This window comes from Corythoichthys intestinalis, chromosome 11 (assembly GCF_030265065.1).
Source record: "Corythoichthys intestinalis isolate RoL2023-P3 chromosome 11, ASM3026506v1, whole genome shotgun sequence".
Classification (NCBI taxonomy): Eukaryota; Metazoa; Chordata; class Actinopteri; order Syngnathiformes; family Syngnathidae; genus Corythoichthys; species Corythoichthys intestinalis.
The window spans coordinates 52,613,680-52,636,397 of record NC_080405.1 but is presented as its reverse complement, the minus strand read 5'-3'; the positions used below and the strand labels follow the sequence as shown (position 1 = coordinate 52,636,397).

General features: G+C 39.0%; 1 protein-coding gene across 2 annotated transcripts; it reads right to left on the bottom strand.

Moving 5' to 3' along the window:
• Positions 1 to 545: 545 nt before the first annotated feature.
• Positions 546 to 21,228, bottom strand: si:ch73-335m24.2 (protein eva-1 homolog C). 2 transcript variants are annotated; one of them, XM_057849351.1, is made up of 8 exons: positions 21,135 to 21,228; positions 18,308 to 18,513; positions 18,113 to 18,236; positions 14,659 to 14,811; positions 10,628 to 10,771; positions 5,102 to 5,173; positions 4,929 to 5,009; positions 546 to 4,699 (listed from the first exon to the last, which is right to left on the bottom strand). In XM_057849351.1, the coding sequence occupies exons 1-8, from the start codon at positions 21,217 to 21,219 to the stop codon at positions 4,338 to 4,340; spliced, it is 1,227 nt and encodes a 408-aa protein (XP_057705334.1). In that variant the 5' UTR covers positions 21,220 to 21,228; the 3' UTR covers positions 546 to 4,337. The 2 variants fall into 2 exon arrangements, with proteins under 2 accessions (XP_057705334.1, XP_057705335.1); XM_057849352.1 differs by lacking the exon at positions 4,929 to 5,009 and having other exon boundaries at positions 546 to 4,702.
• Between the last annotated feature and the right edge of the window lie 1,490 nt (positions 21,229 to 22,718).

Genomic DNA, 22,718 nt, shown 5'->3' with positions numbered 1-22,718 from the left:
CTTATATAAAAAAATTAATAATAAGTCGGGATTTTATTCAGGACGATTTTTTCATGCCACTGCTCATGGAGACTTATATATGCCTAGGGGAGGTTCCTGTTTTGGTTCTAGGTCGCTAGCGGATTTGGTTTTGAAAATATTTGAATTTTAAGTTTTTGAAAATAGGCCCCCTACAGAGCGGCTCCGCACCCTTTTCCCCGTCTACTGATAGCTCATTCACTCCCAGCCATTATCACCAGAGAAAGGCCCTTCGCTACCGGCCGTTTTACTGGATTTTGACTGATTTTGCAAGGCTAACAGAAAATTCTGTTCTATTGCTGTATAAACATGGAACCCACCAAAAGAAAGATGAGACTCAGTATGTTCATATCTTTTTCCATTCTTTAGAAAACAGCATTAAAAAAATAGCTTAGTTTGAGCAATTTTCCAGTTTCTGATGAAAAAACGGCGAAATTGAGCTTTGTTTTAAAGCATACATTTCAAACATAACTTCGACTTATACACAGCTATTTTTTGCTTTGGTTACATCCCAAACATCTGAATAATGTTTTCCTTATACAAAATAAGATAAACAACAAGACAAATAGAGCTTTTGATAGCAAAGTAACAATTTATTTACACATAACTAACTGAAAGATGACGCTGTTCTGGCCGCGACAGCCAGTTAAACTTTTCCCTCATCGGCGTCTGTCTCATAAAGATGAATTTTTTAGAGTCTCTGTGGGCTCTGACTCAAAGGCTGCACTAGTGGTCCCGGTCGTTCTGCTCGGTCGTCCAGCGCCTGGCATCGCGGACATCCTACCGGTTGTTCTGCTCGGTCATCCGCTGCCTGGCATCCATTCGGTCATCTTCTGCCTTGAAGCTTGGCCGTTTGTTGCCGTTGAATCGGGTTGTGGGTCTTACCAAATGCGCCACTGCCCTCCAGTGGCCAGTTTTATTGCTTTAAAATGGATTTTCAGCTCTGTGCTTTGGAGCTAAATTGAATAACAGCCCAGAGATGTCTTTTTGGAGAAAAAAATAAAAATAAAAAAACGTAATAAACATATAAATAAGTCTTTGGGACACTGAAACAATTATACATACAATGTATTTATATGTTTTTGGGAGCAAATGAGATAGTGAAGTCCATGATATATCGATAAGTGTATATCAAACCTTATAAACGCATATGTTATCATTAGAATATTAAATACTAGTTAGAAACATGCAAATAAAATATTAGTAATATCAGTAACATACAATAATATATAAATTATAAGTAGCCTACTTTACAATCATCCCCTTACTCTCTCATATGATACAAGTATAAGCAAAAATACGTAGATGTAAATAAAGTGTGCATACATATGTTTTTAGAACACTTTTGTATCTTTTTTTTTTTTTTTAATCTACGATGCATTGAGGGCATGGAATTTGAGCCGTGAAGTAGCAAGGAATCCCTGTAATAATGACAATAAATTAATAAAACAAAATTGCAATTCAGTTGTGGAGCATGAACTAAGGTTGCAAAAAATACATGTAATTTATGCATTTTATACAAGTTTATATATATATATTTAATATATATTAGGGCTGTCAAACGATTAAAATTTTTAATCGAGTTAATTACAGCTTAAAAATTAATTAATCGTAATTAATCACAATTCAAACCATCTATAAAATATGCCATATTTTTCTGTAAATTATTGTTGGAATGGAAAGATAAGACACAAGACGGATATATACATTCAACATACAGTACATAAGTACTGTATTTGTTTATTATAACAATAAATCAACAAGATGGCATTAACATTATTAACATTCTCTTAAAGCGATTCTTGGATAGAAAGACTTATAGTTCTTAAAAGATAAATGTTAGTACAAGTTATAGAAATCTTATATTAAAACCCCTCTTAATGTTTTCGTTTTATTAAAATTTATAAAATTTTCAATCAAAAAATAAACTAGTCGCTCCCCATTGTTGATGTCAATAATTGCACCATGCTCACGCATTGTGCTGAAACCCATAATATCATTTGGACCCAAGCGCCAGCAGAGGGCGCCAAACACCAAAAAACAAGTAACAAGCGGACATTACGCCACTGTCATTTTAATCTGTTTGAGCGGGGCATGCCATGTGCGTTAATTGCGTCAAATATTTTAACGTGATTTAAAAAATTAATTACCGCCTGTTAACGTGATAATTTTGACAGCCCTAAAATAAACTTGTATAAAAAATAAAGTTGGTAATCCAATCTTGGTTGTGATTTTCTTAACGTTTCTTAACATTTAATTTTCTCTTTGTTCTGCAAAGTTTGTTAGTGTGCATATATATATATATACTTTTTTTTTTTGCTAAATCTTTATACCCCTGGATAATTGTGCTGCTTGTAGCCCTTAACTCATTTATGTGGGCTAGGCTAGCTTTGCGTGCTCATGCATTATCATCTATGATGACAAGAGACGTCCAAGCCCTCTATGGTACCCAATGAGTTATTACTTAAAAAAATAAATACATCCATCCCAACGACATCTTGCAAAAAAAAAAAAAAAAATCTAAACGACAATGAACAGCTCAAATCATGGACAAATGTTTGTTTACTCGGCAGTTATACACTTGCTTCAAGCATGTTTACTCTTATTTTTATGAATGAGTTTAGCTTTAATTGACACAAACTATGCAGGTCGATAAAAATGCATAGAATTTGAGTTTTGTCACTAACGGTTTGGTTAACGATTAGTGTGACCAGTCCATGGTGTAGCACAAATCTCGTCTAAAGTCATCTGGGATAAGCTCTAGTTCATATGTGACCCAGAAGAGGACAACAACTATAAATGATGGATGGGTGGACCGAGCATGAATGTGTGTCATGAAGGCGTGCACTGCAAAACATCCATGTAATGTCTTTAATAAGGTTGTGAGGGACGCCTAAAATGATTCATTTAATGACTCTATGGCAAAAACATTATTTTGTTGTTTAAAGAGAATTGCAGAAAGCAATGCTATATAATTGAATTTGTCTGTTCCTCTTGTATGGCATGCACACTGATCTACATGTACATTGTTGCATCCCAATAAACCAGTGGCAGATGTGTATATACAGGTAGTCCACGGTTAACGAACAACTTCCGTTCCTGCACTGACGACGTATCCCGGATTTCCGCGTAAGTCAAAATTAACCTTTTAAATACTTCTTAACACTAAACACCAGCCCCAAAACATCACTGCTCTAGAGGAGATCTGCATGGAGGAATGGGCCAAAATACCAGCAACAGTGTGTGAAAAGCTTGTGAATAGTTAAAGAAAACGTTTGGCCTCCGTTATTGCCAACAAAGGGTACATAACAAAGTATTGAGATGAACTATTGGTATTGACCAAATACTTATTTTCCGCCATGATTTGCAAATAAATTCTTTAAAAATCAAATAATGTGATTTTCTGTTTTTTTTTTCACATTCTGTCTCTCATGGTTGAGGTTTACCCATGTTGACAATTACAGCCCTCTCAAATATTTTCAAGTGGGAGAACTTGCACAATTAGTGGTTGACTAAATACTTATTTGCCCCACTGTAGATGTCCAATGGCGTCCATTCATCCCTCTGCTGAATTAATGTCCGTTTTGTTAACTTGTGCAAATATGGTGGAAACTCACAGTTTGTCGGCAAGGCCGGCCCAGCCTATACGCAGACTATGCAGCTGCTTAGGGCCCCTGACCACTAGGGGGCCCCCAATCTGGCAACCTAATTTTATACGTTGTTAATAGAACATCGTGAATAATGTGGTGCGCATTGCCGTTTATCTATGCAAACATCCATTTTCTTGTCATTACAATCTGGCAACCTGGGGAGTGACATTGAACCTGATTTGCGATGATTGGTGCTCAAACGTGCTTGGAAAATAGATGCATGAATATGTCGAAGAGAATTTCTCCTTGAATTTGTGAGTTTTGATACTTGATTACAAGCTTAAAAAAATAAAAGTTCTTCCCTCACTTCTTTCTTTTCCTCTTTTAGAAAAAGGTTTGGCGCCATCTACTGTAAGTACTGACAATCATTCTGGGTGATAAGTTTGGAGTATGCAGTGCAACAAGATCTGGTTAATATACAAAATATGGACGTATGGGTTGGACTGCATGTATGGGTTTCACAGTACACTGTGACGAAATCGTGGGCCAAAAATATGGGCCCCTTGGCATTATTTTGCTGAGGGCCCCCAAATGGCCTGGCCCGGCCCTGTTTGTCGGTAAAAAAAATTAAATCGATTAAGTACACCAAGTACCTGTACATAAGAAAACATTTTCAATTGTTTGTTTTTAGGTCAGTTTAGGAAAAGTCATGTCAAATCATAGAAGAAATTAATTGTAATTTGTAATGCGATGAATGGCGTAAGGGTTGGTGTCTGGATGTGGCCACATATCTCCATCGGGCAGGGCTGCGGTGTGTTCGATACCCCGGGTCATCGACTCCACTGTGAGTGATGTGCGGTATGACTGGGCGAGTCGACAAAACGACGAGGCCTCCGAAAGTTCATCATTGTCGAAGAGATCCTCTGTGAGGTCCTTGTGCTGTCTTCTGGATGTTTTCATCTCATCTTGCAGTTCTGACACCAGCTCCTTCACATCCTTCACTAGTGTGGAACGCAGTCCGAACAGGCAGAGCAGGAAAACCAGACCGGCGCAGATCCCAGAAACGAAGTACAGAACCACTCGCTCAGGTGCTCCTGAAAGCAATGCATGTTTTCCACTAGACCAAAAACTCCCGCTGGAATAATGTCTATAATAACTCAAAAGTTTAACCCTTTCAGGGACAACAGTAACTACAGTGGGCAGCTATTCTTCAACCCTTTATCGGGTAAGTGACTATTTTTGGTCTTTTTTTTTTTTTAAATTTGTTCATTTTCATGTATTCAACACCTAGAACACTGTATGGTAGGTCATTGCACATACCCAACATTTTTTCTATTATCTCCAGAGAGTTGGTTAGTAGGACATATTGAGGCCTGTAGGTGGGGCCAGTGTACCATCCACCTGCAGGCGAGAGGAGCCTCCACTCAGACCCTCGTCAAACCCATGCGTGCAACCAAAACATAAAGTGCAGTAGTATTGTTGTTTACACTCACCATGTGTGTAGTCTGAGATCATGAAAGGATCCGTTGTCCCTCGACCCACATCCTCCAGAATATACCTGGGTACTGGATAGATGGTATAAAATACTATAAGTGCTATGGCTCAATAAAAGGTGGAAAACACTGTTGTTAGCAGTACTTCTTCACTATTAGAAATCAAATCCATTTAAAGTGGGTAGGTAGCAGCCAATGAGTTTAAAAAAAAAAAAAAAACTTTTATTCTTCCTCTGGCCAAAATGCACCCTCCCTCCAATGAGTTTAACACTAGTAGAGGTCCAATCCATTTGAAGTTTGAGCCTGGCAGCGAATGAACATCCCACCCACTCGGCATAGGCAAGTTAGGCGGTTGCCTAGGGTGTCGTCTTGTGGAGGGGGCGCCAAATTGCTTTAAGGCTTGCTTTTATTTCCTGGCCTTTTTCTGTGAAGAATTCAGACAGGGTTATTATCTATTTAATTAATACTGTTATTATTATTCATTATTATTATTATATTATATCATATTATATTATTATTTCTTTTATTTACCGTATTGGCCCGAATATAAGACGACCCCGATTATAAGACGACCCCCTCTTTTTCAAGACTCAAGTTTGAAAAAAGACTTTTTGAACACCAAATTAATTTTTATACAGAAACGACCACGGAAAGCTTTTCTCTGACTGTGAGCATTTTTTAGGCGATCTTTTTGAGCTCTCCAACTCCGTACATTACACTCTGTGACACCATATTTCACAGCCGCTTTGCAGTTGTTTGAAGACACCGCCTCATTTATCACCATCAACTTGAAGTTTGCGTCATAACTTCTCCTCAGCTGCCGGTGTTCTGCCAAAATATGCTACATCGGCGAAACGTCCTACATTAGTCGAATTTGACACCTAAATTACTACCGTGCGCTCTAAACTTGTTTTGTTTGGATGCATACAGGAATAACGTACTAAAGAAATGCCTGCAGAAAATACTTAAATGTAGTTATTAGGCTCGAGCGTATGACGTGGCACTCGCGAGGTTTCAGCCGCTATCGCCATTGTGGAAGCGAGAAACATAAACTGAGGCATTTCAAGTTACAGGTCGCTCTTTAAAAATGGTCGGAAATTATTGTGCGGTAAAGAATTGCAACAACCGATCGAATAGAAAGGAGAATGTACAGCTCGACGGAACACCGTTGAGTTTCTTCCGGATCCCTACATGGAGAAAAGGCGAGGGAAAGCTCATATCTGAACTTACCAAACGTCGAAGAATGGCATGGGTGGCCTCGATCAGAAGGAAGGGCATAACGTTTGATTCTCCAGTTACACACTGAGTTTGCTCTATGCACTTCCACTCCGGTAAGTTAATTTCGTTTGCTTACGCAAATTTCAGTAACTTTACGCCCTAAGTCGGCCTGTTGTTAGCTATTGCTACAGCTAAACAACTAGCATGCATACATGTGCATTGTCTTCATAAGACATAATTCATGTCGTTGCTAAATGAAAAAGCTGTAATATTTTGACGTGAGAGAGTGGCAAAGAATTTGTACACAGGCTACATTTTATGCAGCAAAAGATTTGTACATCCGTGTTCAGGGACTAATGTAAACACACATTGCCTACCTTTGCTAGAAAGATGGTGTTGCTGTTTGCTATGGTCATAAAGTGAAGATCCTGCACCCATCCGCAGCAAAACTGTTCGTAGCTTTGTAGCGATTTGTAGTTTCGGAATTGCTGATGAGTGTAGTAACATATACCAAACACTAAATACAGCATGATGTCCATTTCGCGTAGTGGTGGAAGCTTGTCGACATCTTTATTCCATTTGTGTTCTGCTTGCTCGTGAGGGTCAACATTGTTCACATCCTTAAAATTGCTCACATATCTGTCCTTCGCCGTGGTAACAAGTTTGTCTCTGTTTCGAACTGGCAAGTTTTCCCTACATTTTTCCATCTTTGGCACTCGTAGTTGAATTGTGCCGTTAAGTTTAAATGTCCCGTGATGCAGACGTGCTTCCGCAATGGCAAATCTCGCACGATCCCGTGCTGCTGTGACGTAAACGCTCGAGCCTAATATCAAATAAGGACGGTTTAAATACGCTACGTGACTAATGTGGTCAACTGCTTCAAAGCTAACACAAAAAAACACAATGGTTAAAAGTATGAGAGGGTAATACATGCAAAAAGTATCTTTGAGGCTGTGAAAAGGTTCTAAATAACTAAATAAAAACAAAAATAGTGAGTACTCACCGCTTCCAACCGATGTGCGCATGCGTGTGAATGCATACGCAAGCGCCCTGAGCATTGTGTAGACGTTTCGCCGCGTAGTAAGGAATGGCCGAACACCTGTTAATCTGGCCAATCTTCGACCCACTTTTCTCCAAATTGTCGCGAAGTTTCTCCATTTTTGGTTATCTCTTCTATTACCGGTATTTTCTTCTCTTTTCCTTCTTACCACTTTCTTCTTCGTGTCAGGGGTTCGCTTTGGCCGCCCGAGTCGCGTTCAGCATTCGATTCATTGATGACTGGCGCCATCCAGCGTCGTGAATGGGTATATGTCTAGGCGGCAGTTTTTTTTTTTTTTTTTTAGGCCGCAGTTATAAGACGACCTCCTCTTTTTCAATCTTATTTCAGTGCAAAAAACATCGTCTTATATTCGGGCCAATACGGTACTTTTCTTCCTTGAAGAATCCAGAAAGGGTTATTTGATTGTGACTTTCTGAAAAACAATAATTTTTTACATTAAGGCACTCCTGCATTCGTCACACTTATTCTGTTACAAACTGACCCCCGCCCCTCATCAGAGAAGGGAAAAGTTATGTGGCCCTCACAGGAAAAAGTTTGGGGACCTCTGAAATAAGGGGTTGTCAGAGTGCAAGCCTCTCCCATTATGAAACACAAACACCATAAGACAGGAATTTAAGGTAATGTGCACTTAAAATGGGACTTCAATTCACGGGGCGGAACCCTTAATAGCTTGTTCCAGCTGAACTATAAACAGTGACAGAGGTTGTGGAATATATATATATCTATATATAGTGGGGAGAACAAGTATTTGATACACTGCCGATTTTGCTGGTTTTCCCACTTGCAAAGCATGTAGAGGTCTATAATTTGTATCATAAGTTCTCTTCAACTGTGAGGGACGGAATCTCATACAAAAAACCCCCCAGAAAATCACGTTGTATGATTTTTAAATAATAAATTTGCATTTAATTGCATGAAATAAGTATTTGATACATCACAAAAATCCAACTTAATATTTGGCACAGAAACCTTTGTTTGCTATTACAGATACCAAACGTTTCCTGTAGTGCTTGAAAAGGTTAGCACACACTGCAGCAGGGATTTTGGCCCACTCCTCCATGCAGATCTTCTCCAGAGCCTTCAGGTTTCGGGGCTGCTGCCGGGCAACACGGACTTTCAGCTCCCTCCATAGATTTTCTTTTGGGTTCAGATCTGGTGACTGGCTAGGCCACTCCAGGACCTTAAGATGCTTCTGACGGAGCCACTCTTTAGTTGCCTTGGTTGTGTGCTTTGGGTCGTTGTCATGCTGGAAGACCCAGCCACGACCCATCTTCAGGGCTCTCACTGAAGGAAGGAGGTTGTCAGCCAAGATCTGGCAATACATAGCCCCATCCATCCTCCCCTCAATACGGTGCAGTCGTCCTGTACCCTTGGCAGAGAAGAAGCCCCAAAAAATGATGTTTCCTCCTCCATGTTTCACGGTTGGGTTGGTGTTCTTGGGGTTGTACTCATCCTTCTTTTTCCTCCAAACGCGACGAGCCAAGTTTAGACCAAAAAGTTCAATTTTGGTCTCATCCGACCACATGACCTTCTCCCATTGCTCCACTGGATCATCCAGATGGTCAGTGGCAAACTTCAGACGTGTCTGGACATGCAATGGCTTCAGCAGCGGGACCTTGCGTGCGCTGTAGGATTTTAATCCATGACCGCGTAATGTGTTTCCGATGGTTTTCTTCGAGACTGTGGTTCCAGCTCTTTTCAGGTCATTGACCAGGTCCTGCCATGTAGTTCTGGGCTGATCCCTCACCTTCCTCATGATCAGTGATGCCCCACGAGGTGAGATCTTGCACGGAGCCCCAGAACGAGGCAGATTGACCGTCAACTTGAACGTCTTCCATTTTCTAATAATCGCTCCAACAGTTGTTACCTTCTCACCAAGCTGCTCGCCTCTTTTCCTGTAGCCCATTCCAGCCTTGTGCAGGTCTATTATTTTATCCCTGATGTCCTTACACAGCTCTTTGGTCTTGGCCATTGTGGAGAGGTTGGAGTTTGTTTGTCTCAGCGTGTGAACAGGTGTCTTTTATACAGGTAACAAGTTCAAACAGGTGCAGTTACTTCCGGTAATGAGTGGAGAACAGGAGGGATTCTTAAAAAAGAACTAAGAGCCAAAATATTTACTAGTTGGTAATGTATCAAATACTTATTTCATGCAGCTAAATGCAATTTTTTTTAATTTAAAATTATACAATGTGATTTTCTGGATTTTTGTATTAGATTCCGTGCCTCACAGTAGAAGAGAACTTATGATACAAATTACAGACCTCTACATGGCTTGCAAGTGGGAAAACCAGCAAAATCGGCAATGTATCAAATACTTGTTCTCCCCACTGTATGTGTATATATATATATATATATATATATATATATATATTAGGGCTGTCAAACGATTAAAAGGTTTAATCGAGTTAATTACAGCTTAAAAATTAATTAATCGTAATTAATCGCAATTAATCGCAATTCAAACCATCTATAAAATATGCCTTATTTTTCTGTAAATTATTGTTGGAATGGAAAGATAAGACACAAGACGGATATATACATTCAACATACTATACATAAATACTGTATTTGTTTATTGTAACAATAAATCAACAAGATGGCATTAACATTAACATTCTGTTAAAGCAATCCATGGAGAGAAAGACTTGTAGTTCTTAAAAGACAAATTTTAGTACAAGTTACAGAAATTTTATATTGAAACCCCTCTTAATGTTTTCGTTCTAATAAAATTTGTAAAATTTTCAACCAAAAAAATAAACTAGTAGCTCGCCATTGTTGATGTCAATAATTACACAATGCTCATTGTGCATAAAATCAGTCGCACCCAAGCGCCAACAGAGGGAGACAAAAAAAACAAGTAACAAGTGAACATGACACTCTGCTGTCATTTTAATCTGTTTGAGCGGGGCATGTGCGTTAATTGCGTCACATATTTTAACGTGATCAATGATTTTTTTAAAATTACCGCCCGTTAACGCGATAATTTTGATAGCCCTAATAATATAAATACAAAATACACAATATTTTAAAAAATAAATTGTCATTTTTGGGGGGCTCCTAGCTACACTTTTGCCTAGGCCCGGCCCTGCTTCCACTTAAAATGGAATGGACGTCAAAAGCTGTCAATGGTGGCCTATGAGTTAAGCAGTGTCTGACCAAGCCATGATACCCTAGTCTCACACTTAAGGGAGGTAATGCGGCATGTTCAAGTCTCAATTACAAAAAGCATGTAGTAAAAGGCTTCTCACCACAAGTGTAGGACACACGCAGATGTTTCCTGGTACCAGGGAAACACGGGTCCCCAAAGGTTTTTGTGTCAGCAAGCACTGAGCAATTCGCTCGGCCGTGACACCGACGTGACACCCTCCTCAGAGCGGACGCTGACAAACACTCTGCAAAACACAACTGATTTCAGCCTTTATGAGCTGATATGTCAGCCTAATCTTCTTTAGGCCCTTTTGTCTCAATGGACCAAACTGCTCCAGATGATTTACATGGTGGGAAGCTCTGGATACCCCCCGATACATTACGATTTGCGATACAAGGCCCATGATCACGATTATCTCACAATATACAGCAATTATCAGTGATCAGGAAATCTGTCTACAATAGTCTGATACAACTATTACAGAGAAAAACAAGCTATTTCTAAACATAAAATAAATAAATAAAAATACTAGGGCTGTCAAACGATTAAAATTTTTAATCGACTTAATCACAGCTTAAAAATTAATCAATCGTATTTAATTGCAATGAATCGCAATTCAGACCATCTATAAAATATGCCATATTTTTCTGTAAATTATTGTTGGAATGGAAAGATAAGACACAAGACGGATATATGCAGGGCCGGCCCAGCCTATATGCAGACTATGCAGCTGCTTAGGGACCACTAGGGGGCCCCCAATCTGGCAATTGTTTAATTTATATTCTATTTTGTTTACTACAGTTTGCTTTATTTGACTTTTGTGAGTTTTGATACTTGATTACAAGTTTTTAAAAAAATAAAAGATCTTCCTTAACTTCTTTCTTTCCTCTTTTAGAAAAAGGTTTGGCGCTATCTACTGTCAGTACTGACAATCATTTGGGGTGAGAAGTTTGAAGTATGCAGTGCAACAAAATCTATGTATGGGTTGGATTGCATGTATGGGTTTCACAGTAGACTGTGACGAAATGGTGGGCCAAAAATATGGGCCACTTTGCATTATTTTGCTTAGGGCCCTCAAATGGCCTGGGCCGGCCCTGGATATATACATTCAACATGCTGTACATAAGTACTGCATTTGTTGATTATAACAATAAATCAACAAGATGGCATTAACATTATTAACATTCTGTGTAAAGCGATCCATGGATAGAAAGACTTGTAGTTCTTAAAAGATAAATGTTAGTACAAGTTATAGAAATTCTATATTAAACCCCTCTCAATGTTTTCATTTTAATAAAATTTGTAAAATTTTCAAACAAAAAATAAACTAGTTGCTCGCCATTGTTCAGTACCATCAATTCTCATGGTGCTGAAAACCATAAAATCAGTCGCACCCAAGCGCCAGCAGAGGGCAACAAAGCTCCAAAAACACAAGTAACAAGTGCACATGACACTGTACTGTCATTTTAATCTGTTTGAGCGGGGCATGTGCGTTAACTACGTCAAATATTTTAATGTGATTAATTTTAAAAATTAATTACCGCCCGTTAACACGATAATTTTGACAGCCCTAAAAAATACACTTTTATCTTATCCCCAAAGCCAATGACAATATTTCACTGCAACTTTTCTTTAAATAAACACAGCAACACTGAATTATTGCATAATTCTTGTAAACAAACAAGTGTCTTTCTTAAAGTGCCTATGACGGCAAAAAGCATATTTATTTCACATTTCACGCGGTATTTTATGCTCCTGAATAGAATGGATCGTTTGGATGTGTGTGGAAGCGATCGATTTAAACATTCAATTTTTTGAATCCCGCTCCATGAAAATAAACAACTTCCTGTATTGAGGAGGAATGCGAATGTGACATCAGCATCTCACAATACAGCATTGCTTTATAGCATGCAGATGGACTGCGGATTCAGCTGATTTTGCAGATTAATTCGTTTATTTTTTGCATCACGTCAGCCAAATGTGCTGCAGGGTTTTGTTGCTGCACCAGGGAGAGGCGTGTGAGCCTTTTTGGGTTTCAAAAAGTTCCCATTCACCCCGAGATTGGCTAAAACAAGTCCGACAACTGTGGGACCATTGGACTTACGAGGAAGTGAGTAAACATCGTGTTTTGTATTATGTCAAATTAAATACCGTATTGGCCCGAATATAAGACGGTGTTTTTTGCATTAAAGTAAGAATGAAAACCTGGGGGACGTCTTATAACTGCGGCCTAAAAAAAAAAACAAAAAAAACTGCGGCCTAGACATATACCCATTCACGACACTGGATGGCGCCAGTCATCAATGAATCGAATGCTGAACGCGACTCCGGCGGCCAAAGCGAACCCCATTTATATTTCAAAAACCAGAAGCCATTCATTTATGAATTTGATTGCACTTTAGTTTACATATTTAAATGTTAAATGTTTAAATGTTCAGATATTAAGTTTTGAATGTCAAATTAAATGCCTTTTCTCTCAAATATATTGTTATAATAATTTGTTTCAGATGTATTGTAATTATTTTCTGTATAAAAATTAATTTGGTGTTCAAAAAGTCTTTTTTCAAACTTGAGTCTTGAAAAAGAGGGGGTCGTCTTATAATCGGGGTCGTCTTATATTCGGGCCAATACGGTACTAGGATTTTAATACGGAGGTGGCTTGCATTTTGTTACTGACAATGCTCCTTGTCCACTGAGAATGCCCCTCGGCCTACGACCGGCGGCTTGTCGCACAACCCCCTCGGTCCTCATCGCATGCCCACTTAGCGAGCGCTATACTTGGCTTTACGCTCGTGCGGTTCTCCATATCGTCCAGACTTTCAGCCCCATCTGCCCTCTTCGTGTGCCCGGCAATAGACCTCTATCATAGGGTTGGGCTCGGGCAGCTACGCGCTCCTCCGACGTCGGCCGGTTTGTCCGGTGGTCATTCTCCTGCCCGCAGCAGGGGAACGACGAGCTGTAACTTGCTCGCCGCTGGGGGGGTTGCCAATCGGTGAAGACAATCGACAATCCGCCGCCGTGTGACATGATCCGGGGTAGTTTTGTGTTATTTTTCACTTCAAAAGGCGTGAATAAGACTTTGAAACGCCGCTCGGTTCGGGTTAGTATGTCGGCTAGCTTTCGCGCCTCCTGGTTTGTTCACGCTCTCCGAAGCCAGGGCAGGGAAATGACAAAAGCCGGACTAACGCTTATGGCATAAAATATCGTTCAGGAGGTACAAGAAGTCAACAATTTTGACCATTATGGAGTAATTTTGCCATGTTGTACTGAATAAATGCATTTTTAATATTTCATATTCCATTTAGCACAAAACGGTTCTTTGTCATGACCGCACAATTTATTTTGAAATTGTGGAAAAAATATTTAGATAAAAAGAACATTTTGTTAAATATTGGAGTAGAGAGATTGAAACAATGACATTTTGCTGCTCTCTTCGTCGCATTTTACTCATTCTGAATAATTTCCCCTCAACAGGTTGAATTCTAAATCAGACAAAATTGTGACCCTGCCGACGTCATCTTCCAGGCGGGGACGCTAGAGCGCTATAATGACAGGCAGGGCTAAACGGCAGATTAAAAATCTAATTTCTTGTCATCTGCGCTTTGCCAAATTGTTGTGTACAGTTGAATCGTCTCAAAATATGATTCTAATTCACATAATAATGCTATTTAAGTTTTTTATTTCATGCTGTCACAGGTTAAAGTGCCTGCCACTGAAAGCGATAGATAATCCCAATTCATTTAAAATGGGAGGACTGGCTTTTAATGTGGATGTTTGAACTGAGTTAACAAAGAAGTGACCCTAAGAGGCCACAAAATAATAGCAAATGACCGAAAAACCTACATTTGTTCATTCGTCCCCACCCTGTCAAGATGAATTGGTCGTCTTGTGCTGTCAATAGCAGCTAGTGAGTTAACATAGACACTATTCTAATGGAAAAATTTGGTCTAGTGGAAAATTCTAGTAGTAACCTGTTGATTCATTTAGTAAACTGTGACATATTTTGCATGTTGGTATATTACGGGTAGTTTCTATATTTGCTACTATAAGAGAAGTGAAACAATCGAAGGGTGGTTCATTGACGACATCATTTACACGTCTTGGTTTCATTCCACTATGAGCGTTGCTGACCCGTGTCCAACGGCGAGCCCCCTCCCAGAGGACACAGCACGCTTCCGTGCAGCAGGTATCCAAATGTGGCTGAATAGATGGCCAGCACGGTGTCGTTTTTACATGCCAGCCTCAAGCGCTCGTTCTCACACACTTGTCTTGTACGGTGGTGCACTGAAAACACAGCAAAACACACATGTTGGACACACTGGACTAGGTTTTGGTATGGTAGTGAACTGAACTACGAGTGACATGAATTATGAGTATTATTATCTGGTCTTTGCCTTTTTGGCAAAGCCTGATAATGTTATTCTGCAACTTTATTATTATTTATTATTCTTAACTTATTCTCCGTGTTTTTTCGGTGCGCCGCGCAGCCCGAACCATTGCACCGATCGGCACCGTTCAAGTATCGACACGACCGGAATTTTCGCGCGACCATGGCAATTTATCAAACGGCCCCGAAAATTTTTGCGTTCGCCCGTAAACGGCGATTTTCCAGTTTCTAAAAAAATTTTCAAAACGCTACTTGTCCTCCAATTTTTGACCAAATCACATAATTTGGACATCAAAAATTCTGGGACGGTGAGGGGCATAAAGATATATACAGAATTTGGAAAAAAATTACGGTTCGCCGGGAATTTGCCAAAAACTTTCCCATTCATTTTTAATGGGAAATGTACCATTCACTTTCAGTGGGATTTCCAATAGAATCTACATTGCATTGTTGCCATTGACGGCCATGTATGTCAAATCTATTGATGCTAATGGACTTGAATTCTATCAACGCCTATGTAACTCACTGCCACTGACGGCCATGGAAGTCCCAGAATTTTCCCATTCATTTTCAATGGGAAAAACAAAAAAATCCCCAAATCAACAGAAAATGACCAGATATCAATAGGACGTGTCCCCCAAACTTCCCCGATTCCCTTGACGCTTATGAAGGGTGCTGCCATTGACGGCCATAGACGTCCAAATTTCCCATTCATTTCTAATGGGATTTACTGTGTTTATTGCCACTGACGGACATGTGATTCCATTCTATTGGCCCCAATGTATTTGGATTCCATTGATGCCTATGTAAGTTGATGCCATTGACTGCCATGGACGTCCAAAAATTTTCCCATTCATTTTCAATGGCAAAAAAAAATCAACAGGAAACGACAAGATATCAATAGGACGTCTCCTCGATAAAGATGCAATCTGTAGTTCCGCTGAATTATTTTGTTTTGATGTGCATTCAAGCATTTGATTTTTTTGCCTTTTTACTTTTTTAATTTTTTTTAAACCTGTCTTGATTAACTGCTTAGACACAGAGAAGGGTCAATCTGAGTTTATTTAAAGAAAATTAAAGAATCGGGTGTAAAGGATCGGGTTTTTAATTAACAATTATATATAACATATATACGTACAGCCTCTCACTCTCCCTCCTGCTGCTTTTCTTGGTCACCAACGCAGCAGGTGTTTGCTTGTTAACGTTAACGATGATTGACAGGCGTTGAAGCTTTGAGCTTGCCAGAGAAGCTTGGAGCGCTATCTTCAAATGCACCCAATGTGTCAATAATCGTTTAGCTTGTCAAACACTAGCGGTTGTGTGCTGTGGCAACTCATTGTGTGTGTGTAAGTGAACGGCTGTTCTCAGCAGCGTGAGCGGATTTGAGTGAACGCAATCAATGAAACATTTAATAAAGGCGTTTTTCTTGTTTAAAAATAATTTATATAATGAAGACTGCACAGTGGAACAGTAACATGTTTAAAACTTTTTTTAACAGTTTTTTTTCTGTGGAAAAAAAATCAGAGAGCTTATTTTATAAATCTTTTATTCAACTTCATAAGAGATGTTTCTGAGTCTTGGAATTTCAGGCGCTTTTGGAGCTATTATTTTCTATTTGTGTGATTCAATAAAAATACTTGAGGCGTTTCAATGAAGTTCAATATTTTCATCACTCATTCTTTTTTTCGCCATTTTTTACACTTTTACAGCAAATGAATAACGGATCCAAAAATCGGTTATCGGCCCCGCCGACTACTAATAATCGGTCCTGAAAAACTCATATCGGTCGATCTCTACTGTGGGTCTGTGATATTTCCTCATACCAAGTGCGAGTCAACCTTCCACTGAGCAAAGCAGTTTTTCCACCCATTTGATAGAGGGCTAGCAGTTAAAAGAAATGGAATAAAGCTTGTAAATTGGGGCAAATGATTCCAAAATCTAGTCTAAAATGACACATTGGTTTTCGTCACCGTATGAAAATACGGCCCTGTCTGGCTTCGCCGAACCCCTTATACTCACTAAAGTCCTGGGGTTATATCCAACCCAGGTTACGAACCACTGACTTAAACGCTATATTATAGCTCCGCACATCATCTCACCTTAGATTAATACACTTCCCTTGCCCAACCACGCCACCTCGCGGGCCAGGCCTGGGGACAGCTACAGCCCCAGCACTCCCATAAGCTCAGCCTCTGAGGCAGAGGTGTCCAAACTTTTGTCCCCGAGTGGCTTTCAAAAAATCCTTCCATTGTCATTTGTTAAACGGAGGATCGGAATCGGGTAATATAGATCGGGTTTTAAAATTTGATTTTTTTTTTTTTAGTACAGTGCCCTCCATAATTATTGGCACCCCTGAAAAAGATGTGTTTTTTAGCTTTTAATATATATTTTTTAAATTCAAATAATATGGGACCTTACTGGAAAAAAGAGAAAAATCCAACCTTCAATACAAGTGCATTCATTCAGTGGGGAAAAAAATCCCACATAAAGAAAAAAATGATTTGACATCAAATAATGTGTGTCACAATTATTAGCACCCCTGGTGTTAATACTTTGTACAACCCCCTTTTGCCAACAAAACAAGGTTGCGGACTGAGATGGCCATGGGAGGAGCTTGATTTTGTGTCTGGTGAACCATTTCTGTGTAGATTTGGCCATATGTTTAGGGTCATTGTCTTGCTGAAAGACCCAGTGACGACCCATCTTCAGCTTTCGGGCAGAGGGCAACAGATATTGATTTAAAATGTCCTGGTATTTCAAAGCATTCATGATGCCATGCACCCTAACAAGGTTCCCAGGGCCTTTGGAAGCGAAACAGCCCCACAGCATCACTGACCCACCCCCATACTTCACAGTGGGTATGAGGTGCTTTTCAGCATGCGCATCTTTCGTGGCACGCCAGACCCACTTAGAGTGTTTGTTGCCAAAAAGCTCAATCTTGGTCCCACACAAGAATACACACGGTCCCAGGCTTCAACTGGGACTGTGTGCTTTGGTCAGATGAGAACTTGCACAATATGTGGTTGACTAAATACTTATTTGCCCCACTGTACCTTGTGAGTATTAATGTGTTGAAATCCTACTTTTTGCTATGTAATCACTATTTCTGGCACCGACAGTTTTATCAAACAGTTACATTAAGTATAGTTCCGTTTCAATGGCACGAAACAGTAGTCATCTCATTTTAGCTCTACCTACCTGGTCTACATTTGTAGTATACCAGAAGGTACTTAGTGGTAAGTGGACAGGGATCGTGCCCAAAAACAGGGGCAAAGACAGGGATTTGACAGGACTGCTCATCCTGACACTCCGACAGCACTTTCTGCATTACAAAAAAGACAAAAACACAAAATATAATCATTTTCCCACAACAGAAAAGACGTAAACAAACACCTTGATAGCGACAGGGGAAGAACAATCTGCATCTTCCTCGGCGGTTAGATTTGTCGTCGGTTTAGGACACAAATAACGATGGGGAACGCGGCGTCCGAAGAAGGCTGATAGGACGGCCACGGATGTTCTGGCGGGACACTCAATAGTAAGCATTTCCCCTTCGCAAGCATGAGCTGTGCGGTTTTTTAGAACACTGGGAAGATACACTACAGGAGAAAAAGAGAGAAAGTTAGATGGCATAGCTAGTGCAGAATGTTTGGGCTGACTTCATCAAAATAGGAAAGATTTAGGTTTCATGTAGAGGGCTGATTTATGGATTTACTGCCTGATTTACTTGTAAACTGACATCTTTATAAATGACTAAATGGGTGGTGGTGTCTCAGTCGTTGGGTGTAGCTCTTTGAGTCTTTTTTGGACTATGACCTCACGCATAAACATGCAAAACAATGGACAAGTGTGTGTGCGTGCATCTTTTCGTGATACAACATACTGTAGAGATGTCCCCGATTTGATCACGTGACTTTCAGAGGATCGGAATCAGGTGAACAAGATCAGGTTTTTTTTTTGGTTTTTTTTTATGTATTAATTTATTTTTTAAGTGTTAGCTCATTGGCTGCCTTCCCAGTTGAAATTGATTTGCTGTGATAACGATTAGCTAGTTAGCAGTCCATCTGCTGATGTTTCTTTGTTATTTTTTTTCCAATATTTAAAAAAAAAAAGTCAGTGGAGATATAATAGTGCCAAAAGAAGTGAAGTTGTATAATGCAACTTTTCCCTGTAAAACAACAAAGTTTAACTTGTAAAACAAAAGAAACAACTTGTACAGTGATCCCTCTTTTTTCAGTTAATGGTGACAAGAACCTGCCGCGATAAGTGAAAAACCACGAAGTAGCAAAATAATATTTTTTTTTTTAAGTGTGTCCAATGTATTTATTCAGATTTAGCATTGGAAAGAGATACATACAGTATAAGACATGTTTGATGAAAAAAAATATTAAAAACTCTTATGTTTATATTAGGACTGTCAAAATTATCGCGTTAACGGGTGGTAATTAATTTTTTTAATTAATCACGTTAAAATATTTGACGCAATTAACGCATATGCCCTGCTCAAACAGATTAAAATGACAGCAAAGTGCAATGTCCACTTGTTACTTGTGTTTTTTGGAGTTTTGTCGCCCTCTGCTGGCACTTGGGTGTGACTGATTTTATGGGCTTCAGCACCCATGAGCATTGTGTAATTATTCACATCAACAATGGCGGGCTACTAGTTTATTTTTTGATTGAAAATTTTACAAATTTTATTAAAACGAAAACATTAAGAGGGGTTTTGATATAAAATTTCTATAACTTGTAGTAACATTTACCTTTTAAGAACTACAAGTCTTTCAATCCATGGATTGCTTTAACAGAATGTTAATAATGTTAATGCCATCTTGTTGATTTATTGTTATAATAAACAAATACAGTAGTTATGTACCGTATGTTGAATGTACAGTATATGTCCATCTTGTGTCTTATCTTTCCATTCCAACAATAATTTACAGAAAAATATGGCATATTTTATAGATGGTTTGAATTGCGATTAATTACGATTAATTAATTTTTAAGCTGTGATTAACTCGATTAAAATTTTTAATTGTTTGACAGCCCTAGTTTATTAATATTTTAATAAATGTTTTTAAGCACTTCAAATCTAATAATTATCATAAATTTTTAAACATGTTACTGTCCCACCGAATTATTTTTAAACAAGAATAAAGTACAGAAATGCTTGTCTTTATTAAATGCTTCATTGAGTGAGTCCACTCAAATCCGCTCAAGCTGCTCACTTACACACAATGAGTTGCCACAGCAATTTCTTTAACAAGTCATTAAACGATGATTGACGTATGCGGCGCTTTGAAGTTTCGGCTTCATCTGTCATCTGTATTTATGAGTAAACGTCGACTAAGACTAGACAAAGACAAGCATTTTGAAATGACTAAAATATGACTAATAAAGTATTATCGTCCAAAAGACTACGACGAAAATTAAAAGGGCTGCCAATAACAACACAGCTTGTAACTTAGTTGTAAATGAACGTTTTCCCTGTAATTTTAACTTGTAAAACAAAACAAAAAAAGAACTTGTATTCCCAAATTTTGCGTTGTGATTTAAACCTGAAAAAACACAATGTAATAAATTGTTCTACAAGTTTTTTCTTTCTATTTGCGCCCGTTACTCCATGTTGAATAGTAGTGCCTACAATATATAGCCTTGTAAAAGCGTGTGTTAGGGTGTGCATGTGCCTTGCTTATTTTGGGTGGTGCCAAGCACTAGCTCACAATGAACTATTATTAGGCTTCCTCGAGATGAAAACACGAAGACACACACACAGCAACCTTTTCCACTAATAGATATTACGCTAATGTTTACATTCAAATATACATAGAAGAACTGTTTTGTTATTCTCTGAGTATACAGTTCATAAGTCTGACTCTCCTCACATTTTAAATGGGAGATTAAATATTTATACAGTAGGTGTGTTTGTGTGTTAAATAAGGTGTGAACGTGTGCCGGTGACATGTGAAGTATACTGAGAATGATGACATATTTCAACTATACTGGTATATGTATAGGTATGTGTGCATTAAAAAAACAATAAAGTATACATAGATTGCATAAAAACAATAAAACATCAGAAATCGGACTATTCAAATGTACATACTTCTCCATTTTTGTATGGTCCGAACGACGTCAATTTGACTCACAACATAATAGGTTAGCGTTTTTCCGGTCATCTCTGCACATACATTTCCGAGCAATAGAGCATAAAAGTACTTACAAGAAAAGTCGGGGGCTGAATAGGTCGTATTGATCCCCAGCACCCAAAAACAGAGAAACCAGTTGAACCTCCTCAGCGCTGTCATTGTGCACCTCTTTTGTTATACTGTAATGTCTCTCTTGATAGCGCCACAGAGATTGGCTCAATGAAGCAATTGTTTTTGCTGTATGGCCACTTTTAACTGAGAATTTGGTGTTATACACAGCAGAAGTCGACCGATATATCGGCCCGATATATAAACTTTTGTTCCAACATCAGCCATCGGCCGATTGACAAAATAATAATTAAAACAGTAAACCAATTAAAAAAAGGATTTAGATCAGGCATCAGTGTGGGCAACTGTTGTCACCGCTGACTAACGGTAATTTGAAGACAGGCTGCCACAGGAAGCTTTAGTTTTGTAAATATTGTAACATTTTTTTATCTTGCTTGAGAGAATATGCCATGTTGCTATAGAGCCTACCCACGTACCACGTGCTAGCTGTATGGTTCCGCCCACTTGTCCGTCAAAACATAGTGTTAACCTGTTACGGCTACGTACATTTCTCCTATTTACGGCGTGTTTTTCTGCTCCTTAACATTAATAATCAAAATGGTGAAGGCGTGTGTGGCTGTTGGTTGCACTAACAGAGAAGATGGAAGGAGAGACTTGAAGTTTTACCGTATTCCGAGGGATCCAAAGAGGAGAGCGAAATGGACGGCTGCAATTCGACGTGAAAACTGGACACCAAAAAATCACCACAGACTATGTAGTAATCATTTTATATCCGGTAAGATGCATTTAATATATATTTAGAGGGTTTTGGCCTGACAACCACAATTAAGATCATTGCTAGGCTAATCGCCGACAACATACGACGTAGTACGACATAGTTTCAAATTCAAGATGTTTGTGACTTCCCTTTCTTCCACCATCGTTATTTTTTGAATAATATTTAGCTGGTACCAAGTGAAAGAAACTGGCCTCGTCTACGGGGCTGACAAATAACCACAATTAAGATCATTGCTAGGCTAATCGCCGACAACATACACGTATGTATGTAGTGAGAGTGCTATCGCTAAACCATATAAACATTAAAAGCCTTAACTCCATTGACAAACGACATGAAATACATTAGACTTGACAGTGGATGTTAGCAATAACAAAAGATTTTGAATTGAAAATTTCGTAACTCACCTTTCCAAGCACAAGATAGATTCCTGCCGAATTTTCGTGGACGAGGACCTGTTTCACCCAACCAGCAACGAAGTATTTATAAGCCTCCAAGCTCTTGAAGTTTTTCATATTTTCGTGAGAATAGGCTGATTTAGTGTGGACAAGATAATTGTAAATATCTGCGTAGCAGATGTCAGGCAGACAGGGCGAAGACGGTGGGTCGAAAAACATCGATTTGGGCATCAAATATGGATCTGGCGACTGTATAGAACGAAGCTTTTCCTCATAACGCCTTTTATGCAACAGATCCAGTGAGTTTGCGGCATCAGAAAGCACCGGGTCTTCCATGAAATGCATTTTCAATTCCGCCATCAATTGAAAACAATGCTAATACAGAGTCAAAATGACGGACAAGTGGGCGGAACCAT

Excerpts from the sequence above, each read along its gene's own strand:
- si:ch73-335m24.2 (XM_057849351.1), bottom strand. The coding sequence starts at position 21,219 with ATGACAGCGCTGAGGAGGTTCAACTGGTTTCTCTGTTTTTGGGTGCTG. Across the intron at positions 18,514-21,134 it reads TTCAGCCCCCGACTTTTCTT|TGTATCTTCCCAGTGTTCTA; the intron begins GTAAGTACTTTT and ends TTTCTCCTGTAG. Across the intron at positions 4,700-4,928 it reads GATAATAGAAAAAATGTTGG|CACCTGAGCGAGTGGTTCTG; the intron begins GTATGTGCAATG and ends TGCTTTCAGGAG.